Raw genomic sequence first — 11,158 nt, forward strand, 5'->3', positions numbered from 1 at the left:
TATAGCCACATCAGACCGCGAGCTGGGCGGGTGCTTATGGGCGGATGGGCAGCAGGGGTCGAAGGGGTCACGAGAGTTCTTGCGGTCGATTTGAAGCCTATTAGAGTCAACTGTGTCTGCCCTGGTGCAGTGCATACAGAGCTCTTTGACAGACTGCCGAAGGAGAAGCTAGACCCACTGGTAGATTCTTATGTGAGCAAGACCTTGACGGGGAATATCGGTCGACCCGAGCAGGTGGTTGAGTCGTACATGTTTTGTATCAAGGATTGTTTTGTCGATGGGTCTATCGTCCATACGAATGGTGGATACCTCCTAGGGTGAATGGAGCTTTTTGCCTTGCTATTATGCCAGCAGACGTCATTCATAAGGCCCTTCTCATTCAGCTCTGCAACTGTAACTACGATGTTAAGCAACATCATTTGATGGTCTGGGAAAGGCCCGAGAAGAAAACGGGCCCTGGACATAATGATCATCCCATGAACCAAGTGCTTCCTGCCACTAATCTAGAGAGGCTCACACTAACTAAGGCGTCTCCCCTATCCTCGCAACAACCTTGAAGCCAGACACCTTGCCCTGGTCCATGAGAGGTATACCGACCTCCAGCATTCCTAGCAGTCCCCTTGAGACAAGTCTGATTGGATGTGGTTTAACTCGATCATTTGCAATCAAGGTCTCCACCAGAGATGTGAACATCTTTGCAAATTTGAAATTTTCTTTACTTGCTGGAAAATGTTTGCCAAACTTGTCAAAGGCCTCACCGGCAAATGTCACCAGCACACTGAAACTGTGCTTGACATCCTTGCGTGGAATTCCATTAAACAAAATCGTCCCGTACTTCTTCTCGGCCTCGACATCTGTTGAAAGCGCCTCCATACAGATTTTAACTCCTTGTTCGGACCCGACTGTGTCCCAAACCAACTTGAGCTGGCCCTTGGTGTGTTGATGAATCTTTTGGCCACAATGTGGATCGTTGTAATCGAACACGGCTTCGGCACCCCGAGACGTGCAGAGATCGAAATTTCGTGGCGAGCAGGTTGTGATGACAGAGTAACCAGCGCTAATAAATCAACACACATCAGTGATCTCCATGCATGAGCTTTTCTTGGAGGCGACGTACAGTGTCAGGAATTGAATCGCAAATGCCCCTGCCGATGTGCTCCCTCCATAGATCAATACATATTCTTTTTCTGGACCTCCAGTAGAGCCATGAATCGACGGCAACCTCAACTTCATCTCCTCGAAGAGTCCCTGTCCAGCAGTGATGGCCGTCGCCGCAATCGTAGCCCCATCGTCGAAACTCCACGCCTCTGGCACCAAAATACAACAATCACCTTTGACGGCGATGATTTCCGCCCATGCACCATCCTCTGCCTCGTTCGAATTCGCCCCGTGTGCAAATCCACACACTCTGTCGCCTTTCTTGAATGATTTGGTCACCTTGGGCCCGACTTCCAGTACAACACCAGAGAAATCGCTTCCCAATAATCCGTTGGGCGCCGCTCGTCGTGTACTAATCGATTTTGCATCGGTCGGGTTGAGACCTATCGATTTGCATGCTACGAGCATGTAATCGGGTCGGAGTCGAGGGGGTGGTCGATCGTGCACGAGTTCGGCGCGGTCACCGGTCCAGATAACGGCTTTCATTCTGGCTTGGTCCTGGTCTGCTACTTGGTGTGTCTCTTCGAGCGGTTAATCAGATGGTAAGGTTTTGAAAAGAGCCGTAATCTTATGTTATCATAGTCGTGCTCAACTCTATTCACCATCACTTATTGTTTTCGTCTGGTTGACTTGGTGGTGTGTGGTGGCCAATCCAGTTTACCACAAGTTTGGGTCGCCGTCTTCAACTCCACAGGCTGACAAATGAAGCCACCATATGCACGAGATGCATCGGACTTAAGGTTTGCACGAGTCCGGCCATGCCATCGAGCGTCGAGACCGGATAGGAGAAGTAATATTCGAGAGCAACTCTTTAGAAGGGCCATTAAAGGATCTTGAAGGAGGCGAGTATAGCTACAGCAGAGCGAGAACTTCAATACCGCTACTCACAAGGCTCAAGAGTCGTCCGTACATCTTATATTGAATTAATTGCTGTTGCCGAGTGGTAGTTCATGTCCAGTTTTCAGCTCCGTTCAGAATCGTCTTTCCAACTCACTATGCTACTTCTCTACCAATCGCAGAATCTCCATAATCTGGTCCTCGGTCTCCAGCGGGATGGGGTTCGTCCTACACCACATGTCTTCTAGACTCTTCTTGGCCAGCTCCTTCAGTTTGTCTTCTCCTTCTACGCCCACATCCTGCAGGGTTCTCGGCATACCCAACTCTCGGAATATTGCATCCAGAACATCGCCGAGATCGGCTGATGACTGTTTCAGATTCCTCCGAGTTTCCAGCGTCTCCCGAATATAGCTGTCTGACCAGAGGGCATCGAGCGCTCGTTGCTGACGATGCGCATTAACGCGAGCGTTGTATTTCATGACAGTTGGGCAGAGAACGCACGATGTGTGTCCGTGGACGACATTCATGGTGCCTAGTTCGTGCCCTATAGCGTGGGAACCGCCCAGGTGGACGCCTCTGCATAGTCCTGAACACCAAAATCTAGGATTAGCGATCTCACGTGAAGGCACTATTGAAACGTATACGTACCGTCCATGGCGAATACAGACCCAAGTTGCGTTTCCAGCCGAGCTTCGAGATCTTTTGGATCCTTTCTCAACTTCAAAAGCCCTCTCACGACCAACACCAAGCCTTTCTCCGCCGCCTCATCCGTTTCCTTCTCAATGTCTGGATTCAAGCTCGCCAGTAGTTCAACACAATGATCAATCGATCTCACACCACTACTCATCCATACCCATTCGGGAGAATGAGCCGCCAATTCTGGATCGAGAATCACCACATCGGCGAACAATCCTTGATGGACAAATATCTTCTTGACGCCGTCTGTCGCATCAATCCCACCCGCATAAGGTGAGTATTCCCCCGCGGACAGTGTAGTTGGCACATTGATCATGGTGAATGACGGCGGTTTCACATCTTGTGGGTCATTGTCCGTCACGTATTTGTAGTCGATATCGTGCTTCATCGCGGCTTTGAGCTTGTCACTCATGCCGCCAAGGTCTTTTAAAGATGTCAGGTCGTTCGCCAGGCTCAGGCCGGCGAGTTTGACTCCGTCTGTGATGGATCCGCCTCCGAGTGTGACCACGAGATCCGCTCCGCTTTCTTTTCTAACCACAAAATATCAATCAAGGTCGTCCCTGGTACTGGGTAGAACTCACATTTCTTCAGCCAATTTCAATACATGCGTCCACGGAGTATGACTTGGAAACCCGATGTTAGTCCCTACCAATTTGTCCCCCAGTGCATCCTTTAACCTCGTGAGGCAATCAGTGTGTTTCGCCAAAGATCCGGACACAACGGCGAAGACTTTGGTTTTCCCCATTCGCTCGACATGGTGAGACACGAGTTCAGGAAACGGCTGCCCCGATGACACGAGACCTCTCGGGCGCCAGGGAAAGGTTGGTCTTGTTGTCGCTTTGGCTGATGAGGCGTCTTCGGTTGATATGGAACCCATGCTTGCAGGCGTAATGTCTTGTCTGTCGAGGGTGAAAGCCGTCTATGATAGGCGGCATATGGAGTGCATATGGAGTCGAGATCTTGGAATCAAGACGCAGAGGTCTTCATGTCGCGCATCGAAGTTCTGAGTTCTGAGTCTGAACTCGCCTCTGTGACGATGGCTTTTTGCTCTTGCCGATCACAGTGGCCGATCCTGTAAAGAAGGTCTCGCGCAGGTCAAGCCAGAACCCAAGGAGACCCAGTCAAGGCAACCAGTCTTCAAATTGGTGAAACACGGAACCCAGGACCTGGCCTTTACGTTCGACCGAGGATAGCGGTCGAATTCTCGGTACCGAAGCACACAACGGCATCGAATCAATCACTAATTGCATCATGTCAAAACCCTCAAATGGTGGGCTAAGATTGTCTAGGTCGTGATAGACTTTCAGTAGCTTCGCAAGCGGCCTGAACCGTTGAAGGTCAAAATTCGCCAAGACGGCGTCTTCTGTTGCAGATCGAAACTTGGATAATGAGGGGAACGGATGGGACAGAATCATCGAATTTGGCAGCCCTGAAGCGGAGGAATCAGGATGACCCCTTCAACAGTTCTCTGAAGAATTCTCGGCAGAAAGTACCCAGATGTGTATTTCTTTATTGTAAAGGACTGATTGAGCTTTCCTCGTCGTTAAGCGCTTAGAAAATGAGCAGAACCTGCGGGCACCGAATTGGAATTGCTTAGATCAGCAGCCCCAAACTGTGGCAACATAAGTGTCAGAATGAGGAGTGATTATCCCTCCTCGTTGACAACGGGGAGGGCTTCACTATAGCCAGGAGCTGCACTCCTAGTCTCTACACTCTACATTAGAGGGTTGGGAGATGTCATATATGCTTTGTCTCAGTGGCTCAGATCTATTCTGCTTGGTAGCCCGGCGTGCGGCCCAGATGATCACAATGTGTAATACCAGTCATCCATACCTTCAAGGCGTCGCTTGCCTTCACGAGCCTCTCTATTGGCACGACGAAAGTATATTTCCATGCCGGTGATAACGCAAAGACTGCATATGTATAGGGCTAGAGAAAGATATATACCTGTCTGTAGGAGAATTCTGTCAGCATCATCTTGAATATCGCGACATTATACCAGTCTGTGGAAAGGGCTCACTTGGTACAGAGGGCTCTCAGAAGTCTTGAAAGCTCCCCCGGAAATCATACCACCGATGCCTGAGCCAATTAATGCGGTCGCCGAAGCCACAGCTCTCTTCGAGGTTGACTTGATATTGTTGGCTTGCCAGGCTAGAATCACCATGGGGCAATACTGAACCATCCCCAGACCGAGAAACACACCGAAGTATCGGGCGGCGGGGTTCTTTACGTATGCGGTGATAAACATTCCGGTGATGGTCAAAGTATGGTGAACAATCAAGACAGGACCTCGGACCTTGAGTTTGTCGGAGATCAAACTGGACAAGAAGGTGAGCAGGGCCGCACAGGCAAATGGCGGAGCTGTTAAGAGCTGGCTTTGCGTCACGGTATAGCCCATGCCTTGTCTCAGGATCAACGGAGTGTAAAAGTTGTAAGAGAAGCCCGGAACCACGGCCGACATGATCAGAAAGCTCCAGCAGTAGAGCTTCCAGTCCTTCAGGTGTTCCAAGATCCTCTTTCCGGTGATCTCATCGGTTTCCGCATCTCCTCTGTCGGCATTGATGCGTTCGATTATGAACTGTTGCTCTGCTGGCTTCAAAAACCCATCCGCCTTGTCGGGAAAATTGACGATGAGCAAGTAGCCAATCAGGCAGATTGCGCAACTAATGCAGCCTTCTATAATCATGATCCCTGGAACACACAAAGCATTAGTCAAGTTACTTTCCCTCAGAAACCTCTACACGTACACCTCCAGCCGGCGATGCCTTGAATTCCGTCCATTCTTGTCAAGCCGTAAGCTAGAATGCCCGCGAATCCATTGGCCAACACCGACAACATCCAGAAAGCTGCCAATCGTTTTCCGACTTCATAGCGAGTATACCATACCGAGATAAGAAACGTGCAGCCTGTGTCGACAGTTAGAGCGCAGCTTTTGATAGTCCGGGCAACTTTTTGGGAGGTTTTACCAGGGAGGAATCCCGCTTCGGTTATTCCGAGCAGAATGCGGCACACCAAGAACTGCTCCCAAGTCTGAGTGAAGCCCATACCAATCGAAACCACACCGAAACAGACGCCCAGAAACGTCAGCCAGATGCGAGGTCCAACTTTGGTAAGTACCAGGTTCTAAGATCCAGAAAGTGAGACACCATCTCCCCACAAAACGTTCTGCCATCAGTTACAACTTACGCTGGGAAGTTCGAAGACGCTAGGCAGTAGTGTTAGACCAAGCCGGGTGCCAGTATTGACAAATGAGAGGCTCTTACATGTAGAAGGCAAAGAAGACCATGACAAGAATACTGTAACGGTTTCCAATGTCGAGGCGCAAGTCCTCCATCATCCCTGCCACCAGAGCAAGTGACATATTGCCACGATCAATCAAAGATATCGAGTACATGCACCCAAGGATTGGGAGAAGACGAAAATCGATTTTACGACTGCCCGGAATCCATCAGCTTGGTTGATCAGGATCACCAAAGAGTAAGCCAATCCCGCGTGGCATGATACAACGTGGCCCATTACTTACATAAGTCTCTTTTGCTGCTTGGGAGTCAAGCCGGCTCCAATGGCGTCTAGATGCATGATTTCAACATTTTGCTTCAAGTTGACGTCGTCCATGGCGGCGATAGGGTCAATATCTTTTGCGGCGGTCATGGTGTAGAAAAGTGGTTCTTTGACTCTGGGGCAAGAGAAAAGGTCGCGTTCAGTCCAACTTCGCTACTTTATTAACTAATAATTGTGGAGAGGTGGTTCCTCCTGAGCTTGGGGAAAATATGGCCACGACAGACTCCGTTGATATGGTCAGCCCTTCCACCCACAATTAAAAACTTGCAGTGCTTTTAGCAAATACACAGCGGACTCCGCGCCTATATCAAACTACAACCAATCAACATCGAATCCGGGGCCCCATGGAGAAGATTCCTGAGCCCCGCAATGTACTCCGTAGTGCACTCTGGAACATGTTAACCTGGCGGGTCCAAATCGGAGAGCAAGGAGGTTGCAGGTACGAGTAGGCTTTCACAGTGTACAATTCCGATTTTACAACTTCGGCGAGAATAGGCCAAGCGTTGAAGGCCTGGAAGGCGTGGAAGGTTTCCAAGTGGCCTCGGAGTAGGTGTGTTTGGTCGTTATAAGAACAACTGCCTTATTCTGATTGGCCTGTAGTCTGTCTGCTATAGAATTGAGCTCGCCAACCGAATAAAATTCTGGGAGCTCGTTACCATAACCAATGATATCGTGAGCTCTGTCTGCAGCTGCTTAGCCGACAGTACGAGCATGGCGCGCTCCTCAGACTTTCACAAAACTCGACTCAAATGCTTTAGCACGGCGAAGGTTAGAACCATCTGCGAGAGTTCTGAAATTATATGATATGTCCGTTGGCCTCTACTTTGATGTCCAGCGGCGTTATGCCGTTCACGCTCTTGGTCATGGTGACCCATTCTGCCCATCGAATCTTTCGCGTCATCCACCAGAAACGGGGATAGGTGAAAGGCATTGTGTACGTGTTCCAGCCAGCATCGTTCTTATAGTAGGTCACACTAATGACGACAAATCAGCAAAAGGTAACTCCAAGCGATCAGTAGAAAGATGCCGTGTTAAGAACTCACCAGTCACTCCGAGCCCAAACAAGACTTTGTGTTTGTTGTCTCTGGACCTCGTTATTGTATCGCTGTTCGCAGCGACGCTCAGGATACATAGCAAGCTTTGTGCCTTGCCTTTCCTGTCGGATGATCTCCCGAATAGCTTTAGAAGCAAATCGAGCCTGAGCTTCCCACAGATCTTGCTGGGAGGACCAAACGGTTGCGGAATTGGGACCAAAGCAAAAGAACATGTTTGGAAAACCCGATGTCGCCAGGCCATATAGAGCTTCAGGATGATCCCGCCATTTCTGTTGGAGGTCAATCCCTCCGCTACCGGTAACCTTCTCATGGTCCAGGAAATTGGCGACGTTGAAGCCAGTGCCATATATAATCACATCGAACTTGGTTTCCTTTTCTATCCCCGACGACCCGTCGGCAGATATAATTCCTTCTTCGGTATACCGAACGAGCCTGTCCCTGGTGACAGTACAGTTGCTCTTGGCCAGCGAGGTGTAGAAGTTGTCTAACCGAAGCGGCCGCTTGCAGTAATCTGGTACCGTCACGTTAGCCAACCTCCAAGTTCAGACTATGGAGGAGCACTGTAACCTACACTTAGAATTTGGTCGAACAATCTCTCTCAGTTTAGAATCCTTCACTTGAGACTCCATGAAATTGATGGCGGTCCGGGTCATAAGGTCATTTTGAGGAGAGTTATCCGTGGCTGCCTTCTTACCGAACATCATCATTCGAAGGTTCATACGCTGTCGAACGAGATAGGCAAAGCCCGGAATCCATTTCACGGCCCATCGGAAGATTCTGATAAGGACATGGTCAGCTCCAATCACTCAAATGATATGTACTAGATACAATCTCACCTGCCGTACGCGAAGTCTGAACGTGGAACACAGATGGGTGGAGTTCTCATATAGATCTACGCGTGTGTCAATCATAGGGCTCTAGATTTGGAGGGTGAATATTGTTTCTTTTACCGTGAGATGGCCGACTTTATCGACGATTTCCGGGATGATTTGTGCGGCACTAGGGCCGCATCCAACAATACCGACCCTGAGTCCCGTGAGATCAAAGTCGTGGCGCCAGTGAGCAGTATGCCATGCAGTTCCTTTGAAATTCTCTCGCCCAGGGGTGTTGCCAAACTTCGGCCGATCGAGGCTGCCCACACATTGCGAAACGACATCGGCGAGCCAGTGCTCGATGTGCCCAGCTTTATCTTCAACCAGGACATGCCAGACAAACAATTGATCGTCCCAGAAGCAGGCTTTGACAAAGGCATTAAAACGAGTGCAGCGTTCGAGTTGGTAATCATGCGCAAACTGTGTGTAGTATGATTTGATCTGTGGTTGCGTAGCATAGAAATGCGTCCAGTCTGAAGCAAGTCAACATTAGTATCAACGTGACAGCCCGGAGAGAAAGCAAGGGTAGGGGTATAAGATCTGAAGGAAGACTCACACTTCCAAACGTAATATCCAGTCGTGTAGATCATGGCAGGAACGTCACATGCACAGCCCGGATAGGTGTTCTTTTCCCAGACGCCACCGTAGCTTTCAAGAGCATCGAAGATTTGCATGTCTTCATGCTTTAACACTCGTTCTTTCAACAGGACTGACGCCTGTTGAATTCCTGACACTCCAGCACCAACGATAATGACTTTCCTCCATCGCTCAGGTGGCACAGCATATGCGTTTGCAAACAACTCTGCTTTGTCACTCTCCGAGAAGTGTGTTTGTGCAAATCCAGAAATGGCGGCGTAGTCATTGCCATCGATGGTACCAGCGTCAAATGTCTTCACAGGCTGAGGCGCAAGAGCTGGTCGCGAGATCAAAGGCTCTGTCTCGCTGTCTAGAACCATGATGTTAAAACAAGATGAGCGTTATGTAGAGAGTGCTCGGGAATCAAGATCAACGAAGGAGTAAACAATAAGTAATTCCTCTCAATTGCAACGTCTGTTCGATTAGAAGGTGGTTATCAAGTACTTCGACCTCGCGAAAATAATCTCATGATGTTTGAGATTCTCGAAAGTCTTAGGTGACCGTGGGAGACGCGATTTCCTCCTTGGTAGAGTCGTATGATAATCGGATAATCAATCCCTCCCACTATACTCTCATCTACCCTCACACCCGAGTCCGATCAATACCAATAGAACGCTCGTGAGGTCTTCCGGACGTTGTTTGCAAACGGTCTAACATCCGGACCTCGGCGTGGGAGGGTGGAGTTAAATTGGAGGGTTCGGAAAAAATGCACCCGCATTCTTTCTCACCCGCAACCAGACGTCCTGGTGGCGTATTTTGATGCAGTGAGAGAGTCTTGCGGACGGGTACTCTGTAAACCCCGATGTGTCTAGATGAATTCTGTTGCTCCGTTAGATCCTAAGCCTCGAACTCGAAATCAATGTCCAACATTGCTCCGTCTCATCTCGGTGTACGTTGCCCTTCGATGGCTACCTATTGTAAATCTGTCGGATTGAATGTGTTGCACCCTCAGGAACCGAAGGGCCAGTTTTTATTCTTGTCTCAAATACACATACCTCACTAAGCGCGCACTGCGGTCTCGACATGCCCCTTTTGCCTCTTTCTTCTACTTGCTGTCTAATTCAAGTCTCGTTGGCCCGACCAGATGAGTGGCACCTCCAATTCCGGCCCTGTCCGCTCTGTAGGAGTACGTGAAATTCCCGAAACCCTCACCCCTGTGACGCCAGCCACGCAAGGCTCGCGGCTGCATCATGCTATGCTCAGGATTAGCGATCCAGAGAGATCGCTACACTTCTATACCGACTTCTTGGGCATGTCACTGATCTTTAAACTCGACACCGGTCCATTCACAGTCTATTATCTAGGCTATCCAGACCCCGATGACCAGACACCAGCAGATCTCGCCAAAGGGATGGCATCCCGCACCGGATTTTTGGAACTCGTCTACGTTCATCTCCAATCGTCGAAGCAAGAAGTCCCGCCTATCATTCCTGCTACGGTTGGTTTTGGACATCTAGGCTGGTACGTTGCCGATGTGGAAGAAACACTGAAGCGAGCCCAAGAAAACGGCTATATTGTGGTGAAGGATAAAAGCAACCTTTCCATAACGACAATGGACTTGCCTAAAGGTGTAGCCGCAACTCCCTGTTGTGCACCATTCCTGGCAAGTTTCGCCCAGATCGGCTTCATTCGGGATCCCGATGGGTAAGTTCCGTCCATTACTAGAGTAGACGCTATACAGCCATTAATACCGGGGTGCAGTAATAGCATTGAGCTCTTGCCCTTGCAGTGGAAGCGTTAGACCTACAGATACGGCAGGCAAACATGATTTGAGTTGAATTTTCCCAAATCTTGTCTCTGTCGTGACATTGGGAAGCATACAAAAGGATTGTAGACACATCGATTGAAGCATCATCTGGACACCCTTGAAAGCCTTGGGTAACATGTACGAATATCGAGATTGAGAGGCCCATAGGAAGGTTCGTCGAACTATTGATAGAACAAAGCACATATCTCTCTTGGGTAAAATTTGAGTGCAATGCAACTATCTGTTTTCACTCTGATTCGCCATCACCACCACTATTGACTGCTCTTCTTGACGTTCAATCTACATAAGTCCTCTTCTGTACCGCCGATTCAATCTTGCTCAACCAAGGCAATCGATGCGTGATGTTGATTTCCTGAACGGGAGTCGTCTCCAAGGGACCAATATCATCCAAGGTACCCACTTGAATGACCACAATAGCTGGCTGAGGGCCTTCCTTGGGATGTGGCAGACCGTAAATCGGGCTCCCGCAATCGCCGCAAAAAGCTATTGAGAATTCGAAACCTTCGTCGATATGCTTGGTGCGAACTGTTTTGAGGTCTCCTTGCGTCAGATTAAAGGTGTTGTTGGGCACTACC

The 11,158-nt window shown here is 49.4% G+C and overlaps 1 protein-coding gene across 1 annotated transcript; it reads left to right on the top strand.

The window, feature by feature from the left end:
* Positions 1 to 9,899: 9,899 nt before the first annotated feature.
* On the top strand, positions 9,900 to 10,556 carry PV10_08733 (lactoylglutathione lyase; the record flags this gene model as incomplete). Its single annotated transcript, XM_016373799.1, has 2 exons — positions 9,900 to 10,459; positions 10,517 to 10,556. 2 exons carry the CDS (start codon positions 9,900 to 9,902, stop codon positions 10,554 to 10,556), a joined length of 600 nt encoding a protein of 199 aa, XP_016220710.1.
* Positions 10,557 to 11,158: the final 602 nt, after the last annotated feature.

Source organism: Exophiala mesophila, assembly GCF_000836275.1.
Source record: "Exophiala mesophila strain CBS 40295 unplaced genomic scaffold supercont1.6, whole genome shotgun sequence".
Taxonomy (NCBI): Eukaryota; Fungi; Ascomycota; class Eurotiomycetes; order Chaetothyriales; family Herpotrichiellaceae; genus Exophiala; species Exophiala mesophila.